The sequence below is a fragment of the Melanaphis sacchari genome, unplaced genomic scaffold (genome assembly GCF_002803265.2).
Source record: "Melanaphis sacchari strain LSU unplaced genomic scaffold, SCAv2.0 Contig23_pilon_pilon, whole genome shotgun sequence".
Taxonomy (NCBI): Eukaryota; Metazoa; Arthropoda; class Insecta; order Hemiptera; family Aphididae; genus Melanaphis; species Melanaphis sacchari.
The window spans coordinates 2,139,227-2,154,456 of NW_020271114.1; the positions used below are offsets into that span (position 1 = coordinate 2,139,227).

Here is a 15,230-nt window from a genome sequence, read left to right on the forward strand (position 1 = left end):
CGAATAAATGATTAATAATATACAATTGTTTATGGCTAATATTTACTATGGTAAAAAAAATATGTAATAATAGTAAACCATGTATAGGCCATCCAATTGTTTTATAGTATAAATTTTTAATTTGATTTTTATGATAAGTTTATTTTAATCAAAAAGTAGTATTTTTGGTACTTAAAAATTAGATTTTGGTTAAAAAAAAAATCGATTCCAACTACTAAATAAAAAACTCGTTTTATTAATTATATATTTATATAAAAAATCAAGTTTAGAACTACACTATAAACACATAATTTTTTTTATTAAGCATAAAATTATGAATAAAAATCATAATTTGTTAATTAATTATACCAAGTCAATTACTATCTAGAATTATATGAAAGAAATGTTTTTTATGTGTGTTTGCTTATTTTTACTATTAGAAAACAATTTAAATTTAAAGTAGGTGACATAAAAAAAAAAAAATAATAATAATAATAATAACAAAATAATAAATTAAAAATTATAATTATTGATTCCAAGCGTTGCTGGCTTTTACCTAACGAATTGTTGTTAAGCGTTAAATGTTCATAGGAAAAAATAATCATAAATTGATATAAAAACCAGACCAATGGAGTTCTTAGTATTCTATCAAAACGGCAAGATAAATTAATAACAAAACTGTGTTTTAACACGTTCGTAAAAGTTTTTTTTTAAATCGTATTATCATTACCCGGAGTAATTTCTCAATATTGCGAATATCATAAATTGGAACAATATAGTTTGCTAACGGTGAAAAGCAAAAATTGATGATCCAAATAAAATCGGCATAAACCTATAAGACTATGACAATTTTTTTCCGACTTCTCATTATTGGCCAAATCATTACTTTACCTCGTGCTACCGACAACGCACGTTTGAAATTATCCTTATAACGAGTACAACAAAAATCACGTATGGACACGTAGCAAAGAACGATATAATGACGAGTGAAAATCAAAATGGAAACGTAAAAAAAATAAATTATAACAATAGAACAAACACTCTGTTTTTGAATAACTGAAAGAAATTGACGACTGTTTACAAGGGTAGTGATGGTATTATATGGAATAAACGGTTTGCTGCTATTTAATTATATATTATACTTTTTTTCTCTTTAGCAGTCGCTTCACAATACTGCTACATAATTTTTACTATAACGTTACACGATATCATGGCTTAAGTACGATGGCATGTAAATATTTGTCGTATAGGGATGCGCTACAGCAGCAGTCGATCAAGCACCACAACGGTGGTGGTGGTCACACAAAACAGTTGTTATATTGTGAACGTCAATATTGACAATGGTAAATTGCTTAAGGTCAGACCGTGTTCCTAAATCACGATTCAGCTTTTTTTTTTTCATCATAACTGTAGCAGAAATTCAAAACAACGAAAATTTTTTTAATTTTCACATAATTACAATATGTCGTGACATGATGTAACATAATATCTATTAGACCAAATGAATTGCCCTCAATTCAAATTGAGTGAGCACAACAATGATCAATTAAATTTTACATAAAATAATGAATTATATTATTATTTATGCTATAGAAATACTACCTCCGCAGTTAAATTATATAATAAATCATTTTTTGAACTTGAAACTTCGTTAAAGGCAAAAATTAACCTATTAATATTATTTTACACAGATGTATTGATTATGATTTAAATAATTAAGCATAGCAATAGGATATCTTGGTTTGTTTTTTAGTAAATAAATTAATATGTATATGTATTACGTATAACTTATTACTTTTATTCGTAAAACAGATTTTTCAACAAAGTAAATATTTTGATTTCGATTGCCAAACCATAAACATATTGAAATCGTGTATTAATCAATTGTAATAATCAAGAAAGATAAATGTTATTTTTTTTATCTGTTTTTGTCTATTTTCATGTTTGATTGACCAAAATTTTAAACAAAAATAATTCAAATTAATCAGTATAATACGCTACAGACATATTAGTGTACTATTAAATATTTATACTATACAACTTTAACTAATTATAATTTATAATGAACAGTCATATTATCACTATGTAAGCCATGCTAAAATAAGATTAGAGTTTAAAATCATTGAATTGTCAATAATAACAACTAATTCTTCTAGGATTAATATTATCAATATTTTAAAACATGTTTCAGTTTTATTTACGAGCCAATTACCTGTTTAGATGTTTAGAAGAGAATATATTTCTATTATAAATTATTAGATCTCTGAATACAATAGCTAAAAACTCTAACAACAGATATTATACGGAAAAAACTAAACAAATACAAATAACATAGTAAAGTAACTAAATATTTGATGCAATCCTATAATATTTCCTTATTGGCTAATAATTTATTGCTCGCTGAATCGTTTTAAATAAGCTCTATCGGTTTATTTGTTTCACATTTTTGCATTTAATGTATAATTCAAAGACTCAATGTTTGTCGTAGACTTGAAAATGCTCTCAAGAATCAATTGTTTTCCCGTTCTCTCCCAGCGTCCTTGCATTCTCTTTTCTTTATTTTGTGCCTTTATTTTTTAATTTCCTAGTTACTCTTTTGTGCAGCTACTGTTAATGCAACTGAAAACAAGAGAATAAAAAACAAAAGTTCCAGCCAATACAGCAGATTATCGTTCAATTATCATAAAAGAGCGGATATTCATCTTAAGTATTTTCGATTCTTAAAACCTTTTTTTCTCATTCCCTTCCTTCTTTACCATTGATTTAAGACGTACATTACTGCAGACTATCCCTATTTCTAAATTGATAGTTCTCCAAGCAAATTGTTTTGTTGTAGAACATTCCATTATTGTACGCTTTCAAAGCATTCCACGAGTTGTTTCTGATAAGGGATATGAACATTTAAATACCCTACCTTTTAGAGCCGGGCAAATCTTCTTCCACACTGTGAGACATCCGCATCGATGGAACTGTCCTAGTGCCAATTCCATGTAAAACAAAGGCAATCCACCAAATACCAACATTACCACGTACGGTATAAGAAACGCACCTAAATAAGTAAATTAAATGATTATATTTATTTACAATAAAAACATTACAATTTAACACAAAAAGATAATTTATACTAAAATAATTGCAAATCCAATTATAATTTCAAATTATAACTTATACAATAGTAATTTAACGTCATTATTGGATTTAATTATTATTTATTATTTGGATTGAATGATAGTTGTTTGCATTTTATAAATGGTATTTTTTTTTTTTTAAACGCAACAGTAAGTACGTTATTTGCATTCAATCTCAGTCTATTATGTTACGTCGAGATTTACTTATTTTTCAATACAACAGAGCGTTCCAATGTTTGCGTTTTGCATTTTTAACAATAGTCAATAGATCAAACAGATAACCACCTTGCTTGTACCGATTAAGAAATATATTTTAACATATTAATTTTATAAAACTATAAAAGTGCATTTGGTCTTTAGAAATCAGAGAAATATAACATATTATATATTGATCTCAAATATTGAAATGCATATAAACCATTGTTGTCATAATTAAAATAGTGGCAGCAAAAATACTATTGTTTCCTTTTAAACGTAACGGATTTGGGTAAATAGATGTGGTTTTCGCGTTGGGAAATACCAAATAAACTCATTTCACAACAATCAATCCATTCGTGTTCTTTCTGAGATTTATTAATTATTATCAAATAGTTTTAAACGAGAACGCAACATTACATTTTATTTGTTTATTAACCAAACAATTATTATTACATGTAAATATTAACTAAATATCACATAAAAACATTGATTTACTATAAAATTATTTGTATAACTATCGGTTCTGAATAATTGAATCCTGGCTAAAATTTTAATTAAATTGTTATATTATAACATGTGATTTTTAGTGAAATTATGTATACTTACATTATAATAATATTACAACACTCGGGTTGATTTTTTTATTTTTTTGAAATTCTAAAGGTTTCAAAATAATCAAGTACTTATTGCATTTAATAGCGATAAAAAACAAACGGGTCAAAATTAAATAATTTACTTGGTTACAAAAATAGTTAATTAATTAATTTTTATATAAATATAGTTGCATGTATTGCATTTTAATGTTTTTATTTTTTAATTTTTTTTTTTTTAACATTTAGATTAGATAAATAATAGTAATAAGGTAATTAACAATTACTAACTTAATAAAATCGTAAATTTCATTAAATTAGTAACTTACTTATTAGTTTAATTAATAATTTGGGATCTCAGCTATAAAAAATAATTACATTTTTGACAAACATTACGTCTAAGCTAGTATTGTCTAGCTGACACACAGACTACAACTAATAATGTATTACTTTGCCGATAACCAGAAACAAAATATCATTACAATTACAATAAAACAAAAAAATATTTTCATAATTTTTAATATTTCTATTTTATACATATTTACAGAATATAAACATTATAAACTAAGTGCACTCAAATAAAACATCTAAAGTCTAGTAATTTTTTATTTTTTATTAAAATACTTATAATCTATATTTACATAGCACAATAAGTAAATCCAAAGATTTATAGACATTTATAATTTAGAATACTTTGATAAGAGTGACTATCCATTAATAGAACCTTTCAGAACTTGATTTAATTTAATCTAATTTAAAAGATCACAGCACCAATATTTTTTAAGACAACAAGGATGGTGGAATTATTGGAGTGAAAAAGTCTAGTTAAAAATTTTATAATTTTTAATACAGAATTTATTGAAAACTATTTTTTCCAATACATTTAACTGTATTTATATTTAACAATAATCAACAAATCAATAATGACTGAAAGTCAAAAATTAAAAAATTTACTCAAAATATCTAATATTAGTTAAATTTGTAAAACATAATCTATCTCTTATACGTATACATCATATTAAACAAAATATACGAATTAAATGCTTTAATAATTATAAGTTGAATTGTCGACTTGTATTTATTTATAAATTGTCTTTCCGAAAATGTATTTCATTCAAGTACGATAAAGATAATAACCATAAACTAATCTCTAAGACCTTGATCACTGTACCTACTAAATATGTCTCGATAAATTCAAATAATCGAGCGTATATGATAATAATTATTTTAAACTTTAACTTCCTTCTATTAATAATGTTATGTTAAAAAAACCTAAACCCTAAAGCTCATTAAAATGTATAATAGCCATGTTTAAAATCATAGAGATACTTTAGTTTATAATGTGTATATTATAAGTTTGATTCTTCATAGTTTAGAATATAAACAGTTCATTGAAAAATGTATTTAATTTTTAATATAGCAGGTATATTTCAGAACTTAAATCTGTAAAGTATTAAAAAATTAAAAATATTATTTACCTCCGCCGTTTTGATAACAGATGTAAGGAAATCTCCATACATTTCCCAAATCAACAGCAAAACCGACTACCGCCAATAAAAATTCAATTTTCTTCTTCCACGTCTCTCGAGGTGGCAAAGGTCTCCTAATTTTCTTACACTTGTTAGAGCCACAAAACGTCGTAGGCATCATTGCTACTAACTCTTCATCACCATCGTCGACACATTCGTCGTTTCCACCACCTCCTCCTTCCATATCTCCGTCACCCTCACCCATCACCATGTCACTGAAATTAACATTAACATAAAGATTTAAAATATATATTATAATAATATTATCGCAGAGAATAATACAAGTTAAAAAAAAAAAAAAAAAAAAAACCATAAAGTTTTAATATATTATCTGGTATAGTATAATATAATTATTATATCTATTATTTATCTATTATTCTTATTTTGCTTAGCTGATTTTACTGTTTTGTTGTATTCTATTAATTTGTACAATTAATTCAAATAAATTACAGACATATTTATTTTCCATACAATTTAAATGTATAAAATATAATATTATAATATACACTTCTTAATATAACAATGACGTCATATTTATTATTTAATGATTTTTAACATGCGAGTACATACTACAACAGATGAAATTTAAATATCCACAGAATTTGGGTTTTAAAACGTAAATACCTAATGTTTAAACATTTATTTTTGTATCCGTTTCGGTTTCTTTATTGATATTTAAATTGACCAAATTATACAAATATACACATATTACGAATATATTATGTATAATAGGCTATTGAAAACACTTGTTATTTATGCGCTAGTAGAAATCTGATTTATTCTCACAAGTAAAAAAAAAAATTGATCATCGATCATTTGAATTACTATATATACGCGTACCAAAGGTTTCATATAGAAAATACGAACAATAATAATAGATATCGTTTGTAAAAGGCGAGTGATTGATTTTTACGTCAGTGAATATTTCGTTGTATTGCTCGTTTGTAGATTGTCCAGCGGTTGTGACAGGAGAAGTGGAGGACATTCGTTTGAGCCGAGGACGGACGAATATTTTCAGGATCAAACGTCTGCAGATCACATTTGCGTCGTTAATGAAATATCGTTTGACATTATTTTATTGTCGTTGCGTTTTCAAAATATGTATTCTAATAATAATAATAATACGGGTAAATATCCACGTCTCAGGTCCGGGCGGGTGAGGATGGTCAGATAAATAGTCCTCAAAAGTCGTATCGCGCGTGTACGAGTATAATGTGTGTGTGTGTGTGCTATGTATAATATAGATGGTTGTTAAGGTAAAGGCGGACATAGATCGTTTGTCACTCACAGAGTTGACTGGTGCTGCTTTTGCTGTTGTTGACTGGCGTGTGCCGCCACTGGAATGACGCGGACCTCAACCCCGCGTTGCGGTCGGTGTGTTTTACAACATCTAGGTAGGTATATTATGTTATATTATATTTGATTGAAATCGACGAGGAATCTGTTATCAGTTGTGACGCCCGAGTTACGAATTATTATTATTATTACATGTATATCTATAGACTATGTAAAGACATCGTATAATAATAACAAGTATCAACATTGTTGCGGCATACAGGTATATCGTGCACGCGTAGAGGTATACGTAAATACACGAGTAAATTCGTTCGAAACCCCGAAATGACAGAGCGATGACGTGTACGATAACTCGCCCGACTGCCGCCAACTTGTGTCTCGCACAAAACTTTGAAATAGCTATACAGATAACTATGTCGTATGCGCGTTTGTAATATGTACGTACAAGCTACCTACAATATTATAATATCATTATTGTTGTTACTCGCGGTTTTCCCGCAGCTATTACCGTTGTTCGTTTTCATGCTTTGCATGATATTATATGTATACTTTGCAATTAAGTTATTTACAAATTCGAGCTTTAAGTCAATACTAAAATATTTTAAAACAAAAATGTCCCCATTTATTTTTCAAAAATAATTATTACTGGCGATTATAAGAATTAAAGGGTATAAAGCAATGATAAAATTTTAAAAAAATCGTTATCTTTGTTTACCATAATATCTATATTATACATAAAGTCCAAATACCTCACTCACTGATCGCTATATCTCGAAAACTACTCAACCTACGAGCTTGAAATTTGGAATAGTAGTTCCTTTAGTACTTTCACCGTGCAATACGAAAGGATTTTAAAAAAATGTTGCGTTTAAGTGGTCTAATTAATAATTTCAATTATTTGTTAATTAATACGTATTGTGCAGCACAGTGACTGGCCGGGCGGGTTTTCAGCTACATGCATTCTGCAACCTATATTCATACTGGCCGTGTAGCGTGTAGATATGAATTGTTCCAAGAAATTTATCGACAAAAATACACACCAGCGAAACCGGGTGATTCTGCTTGCATTTTATTAAATGCACTGAAAATTTGGACTGTGTGTCGAGTAGATGTATATTTTTTGTTTGTATTCAAGAATGTGGGATATACTTACATACTTTTAATGATTTGTTCTTAGATAGACATCTAAGACATCTAGAGTATAGAATTTTTTTATAGACATTTACAACTTGACAATTTCAATAATCATCTCACCAAATACCTCACGAATTTTTCAGAACATACTACTTTATTAGATTCAATTATAGTAATATCTTGTTACATACAGTACACATATATTACAATTCAAACAATAAAATACACATTTTCAGTATTTTCATTTTTCAAAGAAAATTGTTGAAATATATTTTAAACTAGAATACAAACTAGCAAAACTGTTTAAAAGGTTTTTATTTAAGATATTTATATGATAAAAAAAGACAGGGAACAATAACATATCACGAAAAGTAAAGAGACAAAAAATGACTGATAATAAATGATCTTTGATTGGATACCAATACTATTGGTACTATTTTTGTTGTGATAGTCAAGTATTACAGGGAGTGTGATAAATTGCATGTTTTCATCTATGCCTGTTTCAATAAATAATACACCACATTCTAAAAATAAAATCGACAAATATCGATACAAATCATTTTTTAATTAACTATACTAAATATAGGTTGTAGTTTATCCATAAGGCTCAGAACTTATGCATTTGCATCTTTTTTCTAATGTGTTTATACGAGGCTTGTTTTTACAGAAATGTGACTTATATTATTGTTATGTAAAATTCAATGGAACCATTTTTATTTTGCATTTTTCGTTAATTTATTGTTAAACAGTCATTTTTTAGTGATTTTGATGCCTTTTCGCATTTTTGTAGATAAACTTGTATTTTTTATATTTTCCTTTTATAATTGAAAAAACTAACGTATTGTACAGCCCAATCCTTCAACTATTTTTCTAAAAATATCGATTTTCTTTTATTTTTTGTAATTATTTTGTATTATTGACATTATTTCTCATGTCCGTTTTAAATTTAGTTTAGAACGTCTAAAGTCTATAAAAAAAACATATTTAATGTACAAAAATATTAGCATTGTTTAAGTTCAGATAAAAAAAATAATAAATAAATGATTAAAAATATTAATTTTAAAACAATGATTTATTATTAAAAAACGTAGTTTTTGAAAATGTTATGTAATTTTTTGGTATTTTTAGGGTAATTTTTTAAGCCATTTTTCGATGTTAATAAGTTATTTTAATACTTTTTTGAGTGCATTTTTTAAAAATGTTTAGGTCATCAAATTCAAAGCCTTAGTTATCAACTTTAATATTTATTACCGATTATATTATGTTTTAAAATTATTTTTAATTATTAGACAATTTATAAAACGATTTAAAAAATATTTATTACACTACACTTTTCATAACAATATTGTAATACCTATACGATTATTTTTAAGGTAAAATCGTAATTTTTATATCTAAGCAATTAATTATAATAATAATAATAATAAAGTTTCTAATTAATAATTAGACTAAAAAAATCTTGATAAGCTAAATAAAATTGTACCTACTAACATTTTTCTAATGTTTATTAATATTAAAATGCCGTCAAGGGTATCTTAAGAGCATTAGTCTGTAAATTTAAGTTTTTTAAGGTTCTTTTTTTCTAGCCGCTTATAAAATTATATTAATATATAAAATTTATAATTAATTAAATATAATTTAATTTCATTAGGTACTAAATATATTATTTTTGTTAAATCTAAATTACTTATTACTTAATAAAAAAACATTGATTTTATAAAATTAATGCAAATTAACAGATTAGAATACAAATAAATAATATTTCTTTTTGACTAAATAGTTTAATTAGCTGATATATCTACATAAGAACCCATAACTCATGATGATATGATTGAATTTTGAATAATTTATGTTCACAAAATAACGTAACATAAAAGTCGTTTTTGCGTTTTTGCAGATAGGTAACAATTTTCCTTACATAAAAAAACTAGAATCAATCACAAACTTTTTAAAATATTTTATTTCTTCAAAAGCCGATTCAAATAATCTCGTGAGTTATGAATATTTAAAATATTTTTTATTCAACTCCTTGGGTATATTTTATTGTCAACTATTATTAGTGTTCGAATAATTTGTCACACATGTACCTACAATGTTTAAGTTATATGTTACGGCCTATGGGCAATGTGAAATTATGAACCAATGTTAATTTTTCAATATTTTTAAAAATGCGATAAATACCTTTATTGAAAATTATAAGTTTTATATTTATTATTAATTGAAATATACAGGTTTGCTATAAATTGAGAGTATACAGAACAATATGCAATTCCTACAATTACCGAGCTCTATCATAATATTACGATAATATTTTGATGGAATAACACAAAAAAATTAACAAATATTATCGTCTTATTTTTATTACCTATAAATTATAATTTTATTATTATCTATTTATTTGCACAAGATTTAGAAGCATGGCACTTGAAATTATATAATCTGTCTGCTTTTCTATAATTACATTTACTTGTTTTGTAACTCTGTGTACAAGTACACCAATCATATCCTCCTATATTAAAAAAGGAGCGAGCTGCTTCTCGCAATGAAATTAAATTAGCCGCTACGTCTTTGGTTTGTAGACATTTATCTTTACAAATCGTAAATTGATTCCTGCTGTACAATTGTAGTAGTTTAAAGTTTTTGTCATTTTATCAATATTATATAATAATAATTATTATTATGTATAATTGTTTTGAAATATTCGTAATATGGTAAAATTTAATGAAATTTATTAATAATTGTTTAAAAAAAAAAAAATAATTTATTTATATAAATTATTATATATTATATTTATATACCTATATATATATTTAACTATTTATACATTATTTTAAATAGGTAATAATAAAATTATAATTTATAATAAAAATAAAAAATAATATTGGTTTGTTAAAAAAAAAATTTCATAGTTCACAATTTCACATTGCCCGTAACATATTTATACATTGTACATTGCATATAATGGCATATTGGGTTGTTTAAAATGCGGAGTCCTTATTTTTGATGATATTTATATGAGAAAATCTTGTCTACTATCGTCAAATTATTTAGAAATTAGTTGTCTGTTTCAGAATGGTCACTTAACGATACAATTATGTACAAAGACGCATTAGTTTGTTGACAGCTTAAACTGAGAGTCTTAATCCAAATGAACATCAGAGTATTTGAATTTTGAATTTTCAAAGCTAATAAAAAGCTAGGAAGTAGTATTTAATAGCAATTTAAAAAGACAAGATTACTATGTTTTTATAGTAAAATAAAATAAATTAAAAAATATATGTCATTATTAATAATTTTTAGTAGATATAGTGATATTATCTCAAGAACATTTATGTTTTTTATATTTTACTTTTTTTACTCAACAGAAATCATCATATCTCAGCAGTTACAAAATTAAATAAAACTGTGAAAGAGATAAGCAAAGAAAGTTAATGATTATAATTTCCTATTATCTCTATTACGTATAAACGAGAGAAACACTGTTTAAGGATAATAAATATCTTTTAACTAAAAATATATGAAAATATTCATTAGTTTTCGGAAACAAATAAGATTAAAGTTTCATTGGAAATTTGTTGAATACATCAAATTATTAAAAATATAAGCAAAATTCTTATGAATCAAGTATTTGAAATATTTATCTATAATTTATATTATACTTAATCATGTTTATTTAAGCATACAATTTTCTAAAATTTATATTCGCATTCGAATAAGATTAAATTAAAGTTTTAGAAGATAACTTGGTGAATCGTAAAAGATTTGTGCGATCCATCAATCAACAGAATGTGATGTATTCCATTTTAATCGTGCCGTAAATACATTATTCTTGATATATATATACAAAAATAATATGTGTTGAAAGAATTAAGGTAGGTACTTATAATACAATGATTATAATTTAAAATAGTTCCTATTAAGAACTACAAACACTTTGTAAAGACTTCAAAAATAAATAAATTCATGAGATTGGCGTAAAACGCCACAGGAAACCCCAAACGTTACGTTATATTTTATTCCAACCAACTTTACTAAAAGAAATAACGCTATTTGGTTTCCGCGGCTGTTTAAATCACACATTTCATTACACGATAGTAATATCCATTAATAACAGTAACGCGGCATAACTTTTGAGGTGGGATAAGATAGTATAAAAAATATGTATATCTAAATGCTAATCGATATTTCCTAATTCAATTCTTATAGGTATGTGGTCGTCCCTATATTAACCACGGGCACGTCGTATTATAGCCCGTTACCACTGTCGCCAAGGCCAATAACACAGGTGACTTACGTTTACACAAGAATACACATATTTATATACAATAACTATATAACGTACCTAATAATAATATAATAACAGTATTACGGGTGATATTTCCAGCAAAAAAATGTCTGTAAAATACGTGGTTTTTATTTTTTTAATGAATTATTATAAAAAATAAAATAAAATGCACAATTTTAGGTACTTATTTGATAAGTGTTTGATAAAATACAATGTTTTATTGAACGAGAGTGATTTTTTAAATATTTGACTTTAGCTTATCGTGGATAGACTATATTATGCATATAGAAATTAAGGGTGTACATTCAGCTAAAAATTTCAACGTAGGCATTATGACAGGCTAAAGGTTTGAAGCCAAATCTGCAGGAAAGCTGAAGCACAAACACGTTAGTCGTTAAGTGAACTATTGTTTTTTATTCGTTTATTTATATTCAACATTTTGCTTTGAGAATATCACAACGATTGATGAAACATTGTTTTAGTTTAATTCTTGCAAGATTAAAATATAAAAAAAATAATGAAAATAATATATTTTTTTTAAACAAAATATATACTATTTCCATGAAGATTCTAAAACTCAAAAAATCACTTGTAAATCGTAATATAATATATTTACAAGTTCACTTTGAGAATGTCAAGAATAAACCAATTAAAAGTCATTTAATAATATTGTTTGCATCTAAAATAATTACGTAATTTATTATAACTATTTAAATATTTGCAGTTATTGTGACGAAATACAATAATTTATTTATTTATGCTCAATAGTCAATGGTATTGTTATGATATTTTAATGTAACGTAACTATTTCTAAAAATTTTAATTAAAAAAAAAAAGGTTTTCTTAAAAACTTTTTTTTTATTTATAATATATAATTTGTATTTAATGAGCACATTTATTAATAAGGGTAGAATACATTTAAACAGCCTCTAAAATATCTATACATTCATACTACACAGATATTCCCGAATTGTCAAATCTAAATAAAAAATTAATGTTCTGAAAACTTGTGGATTTCTTTAATCAAAAACGCATAATACAAATTAAATAACAATATATATAGAAATATATTTTTTTATAACTGTTAATAAATTTACTCAAAAAAAAAAAAAAAAATGTATTTAATTTATTTTAAAATATTATTAACACATTGTATAATATTATATTATATTAAAATCGTTTAGTTTACTTATATACATAAATTATCGATTTTAAAATGGTGCTGTAATATATAACTAAAATATAAATATTGTTTAAAGCACATTTTTAAATTTCGTACTGCACACTTCACTTTTTGCAGTGCACAAAGTGTGTCGAACTTTACGCAATTTTAGGGGCTGCATAAAAATATAATCAAGTCAACAAATTAATAATTAAAAATACATATTTTTATGATAAGTTTTAATATGAGCAGACATACATTAATGACATTCGTGAATTCTCGAAACTTATGATTTTATTGTGTCATGGTTAAAACCGTAACTCATTTAATAAATTAAATGATTAATAAATATTTGATATCTTTACAAGAATCTTACAAAATTATTACTATTTACTTGAAAATATCTAAGTATATTTTGTTATCAACACTGAAAATATAAATTTAAAAAAAAAATTATAACATAAATTACTATAAACATGTACAATAAACTAATTTCACTCAAATTTGGAATTCTAATGAAATTATTTATATCATGATATAGTTATTAAAAAATGGGGGTTGAGGTTTTATTATGGAAAGAAAAAAATAATAATTATAACACTACAAAAGCACTGTTTTTTTTTTTTTTTTTTTATATACAAATTAAGTAAAATAAACAGTGTTTTGTTTTTTTTCAAAATTGTTATTGAATATTATTTTATTTTGACTTAAATATAATTATAGAGTACTTATACAAATTTATATTTTTTTCTTCGTAGTTAAAAAACAATTATTATTTCAATTAATTTTAAAATTAATAAAACAATTTAAATTGCATTTTAAATATCTTTAAAACGTTATAATAAATAAATAAATAACAATCATGAACAAATGTTACCTCATTATATTAGTTTAAATATATAAATAATTTTAAGAATCATGTTTTAATGTTGATAAAATTATAAAAATTTTCTTATCTATGCAAAAAATGATTGAATAAAAAAAAACTAAACAAAGTAATATAAAGTTTATTTAGTTTGTACTCTTAAGTAGCGGATTATCATAATTTATATACTCGTGTTATTCCACAATAATAATTATAAATGACTAATAAAATACTTTTTGTAGAAATCAATTTTTTTATTGCATTTTATTTAATAAAATAAAAAAAAGTCTACTTAGAACGTTTAATGACTGTAATGGGTATTGATTAAACGATTTGGAACTGTCGATGACAAAATATTTTATTAAATATGTTTTAATAACATGAAAAATAATAACTGATTGGCTAACAAAAATATTATAATATTAAATACTCTTTTTTTTTTTCCATCGAACACTTTACATTATATTATAACATAGATACGTATCGACATAAAACTCAATAACCACTGTATTAATATCGTTTCTATTTATATTTCAAAATAAAATTTAAACTGTCTATAAAAAAAAATAGTAAAATAATATCAAATAAACTACGTAAGTAAATTATTACCTGTTGGCGGTCGAGTTTGCGAGAAGTGACGATCAAGGAGTGCATGACGCGTGCCGTCGGTGCAGTAGTGCGGTTGTAACCGGCGCGCTAAATACACTGCGACTAAACTCAAATCACCCAAAAACCGTTAAAGCCCTTCCGGACAATATTATTTTCCATAGTTGCTCAGTGTCTCGTGTATAGTAGTGCATGGAAGTTTTAAAGAAAGGAGGGAGGTAATTCACGTTTTAAAACACCATGCGCACAATCATAATAATATGTTCGTACACATTTTGCAATTTTAACCTTGTTAGTGTTGAATATATAAAGGAAACGTATACGGCAGTATAAACTTCATTAATCAAGATATTTATTTATTTTTTGACGTTTGCAATAATATGCGATGTATCAAATCATGCACATTACTTAAACGATATTTATCAAAATCAAAAATACGTATTTCTCATGCTATACCC

At 25.0% G+C, this 15,230-nt stretch overlaps 1 protein-coding gene across 2 annotated transcripts in view; it reads right to left on the reverse strand.

Annotated features, from left to right (window-relative positions):
• LOC112594623 (sodium-dependent serotonin transporter) overlaps positions 1 to 14,911 on the reverse strand; it is a 30,989-nt gene extending 16,078 nt beyond the window's left edge. Inside the window, exons 1-3 of one of the 2 annotated variants that reach the window (XM_025339512.1) lie at positions 14,776 to 14,911; positions 5,374 to 5,639; positions 2,894 to 3,028 (exon numbers count right to left, since the gene is read on the reverse strand). In XM_025339512.1, coding sequence (XP_025195297.1) covers positions 2,894 to 3,028; positions 5,374 to 5,635 — 397 coding nt within the window. In that variant the 5' untranslated portion in view covers positions 5,636 to 5,639; positions 14,776 to 14,911. Of the gene's footprint in view, positions 1 to 2,893; positions 3,029 to 5,373; positions 5,640 to 14,775 lie in introns of those variants that run through there. The other variant, XM_025339513.1, reaches the window with a different exon arrangement.
• Positions 14,912 to 15,230: the final 319 nt, after the last annotated feature.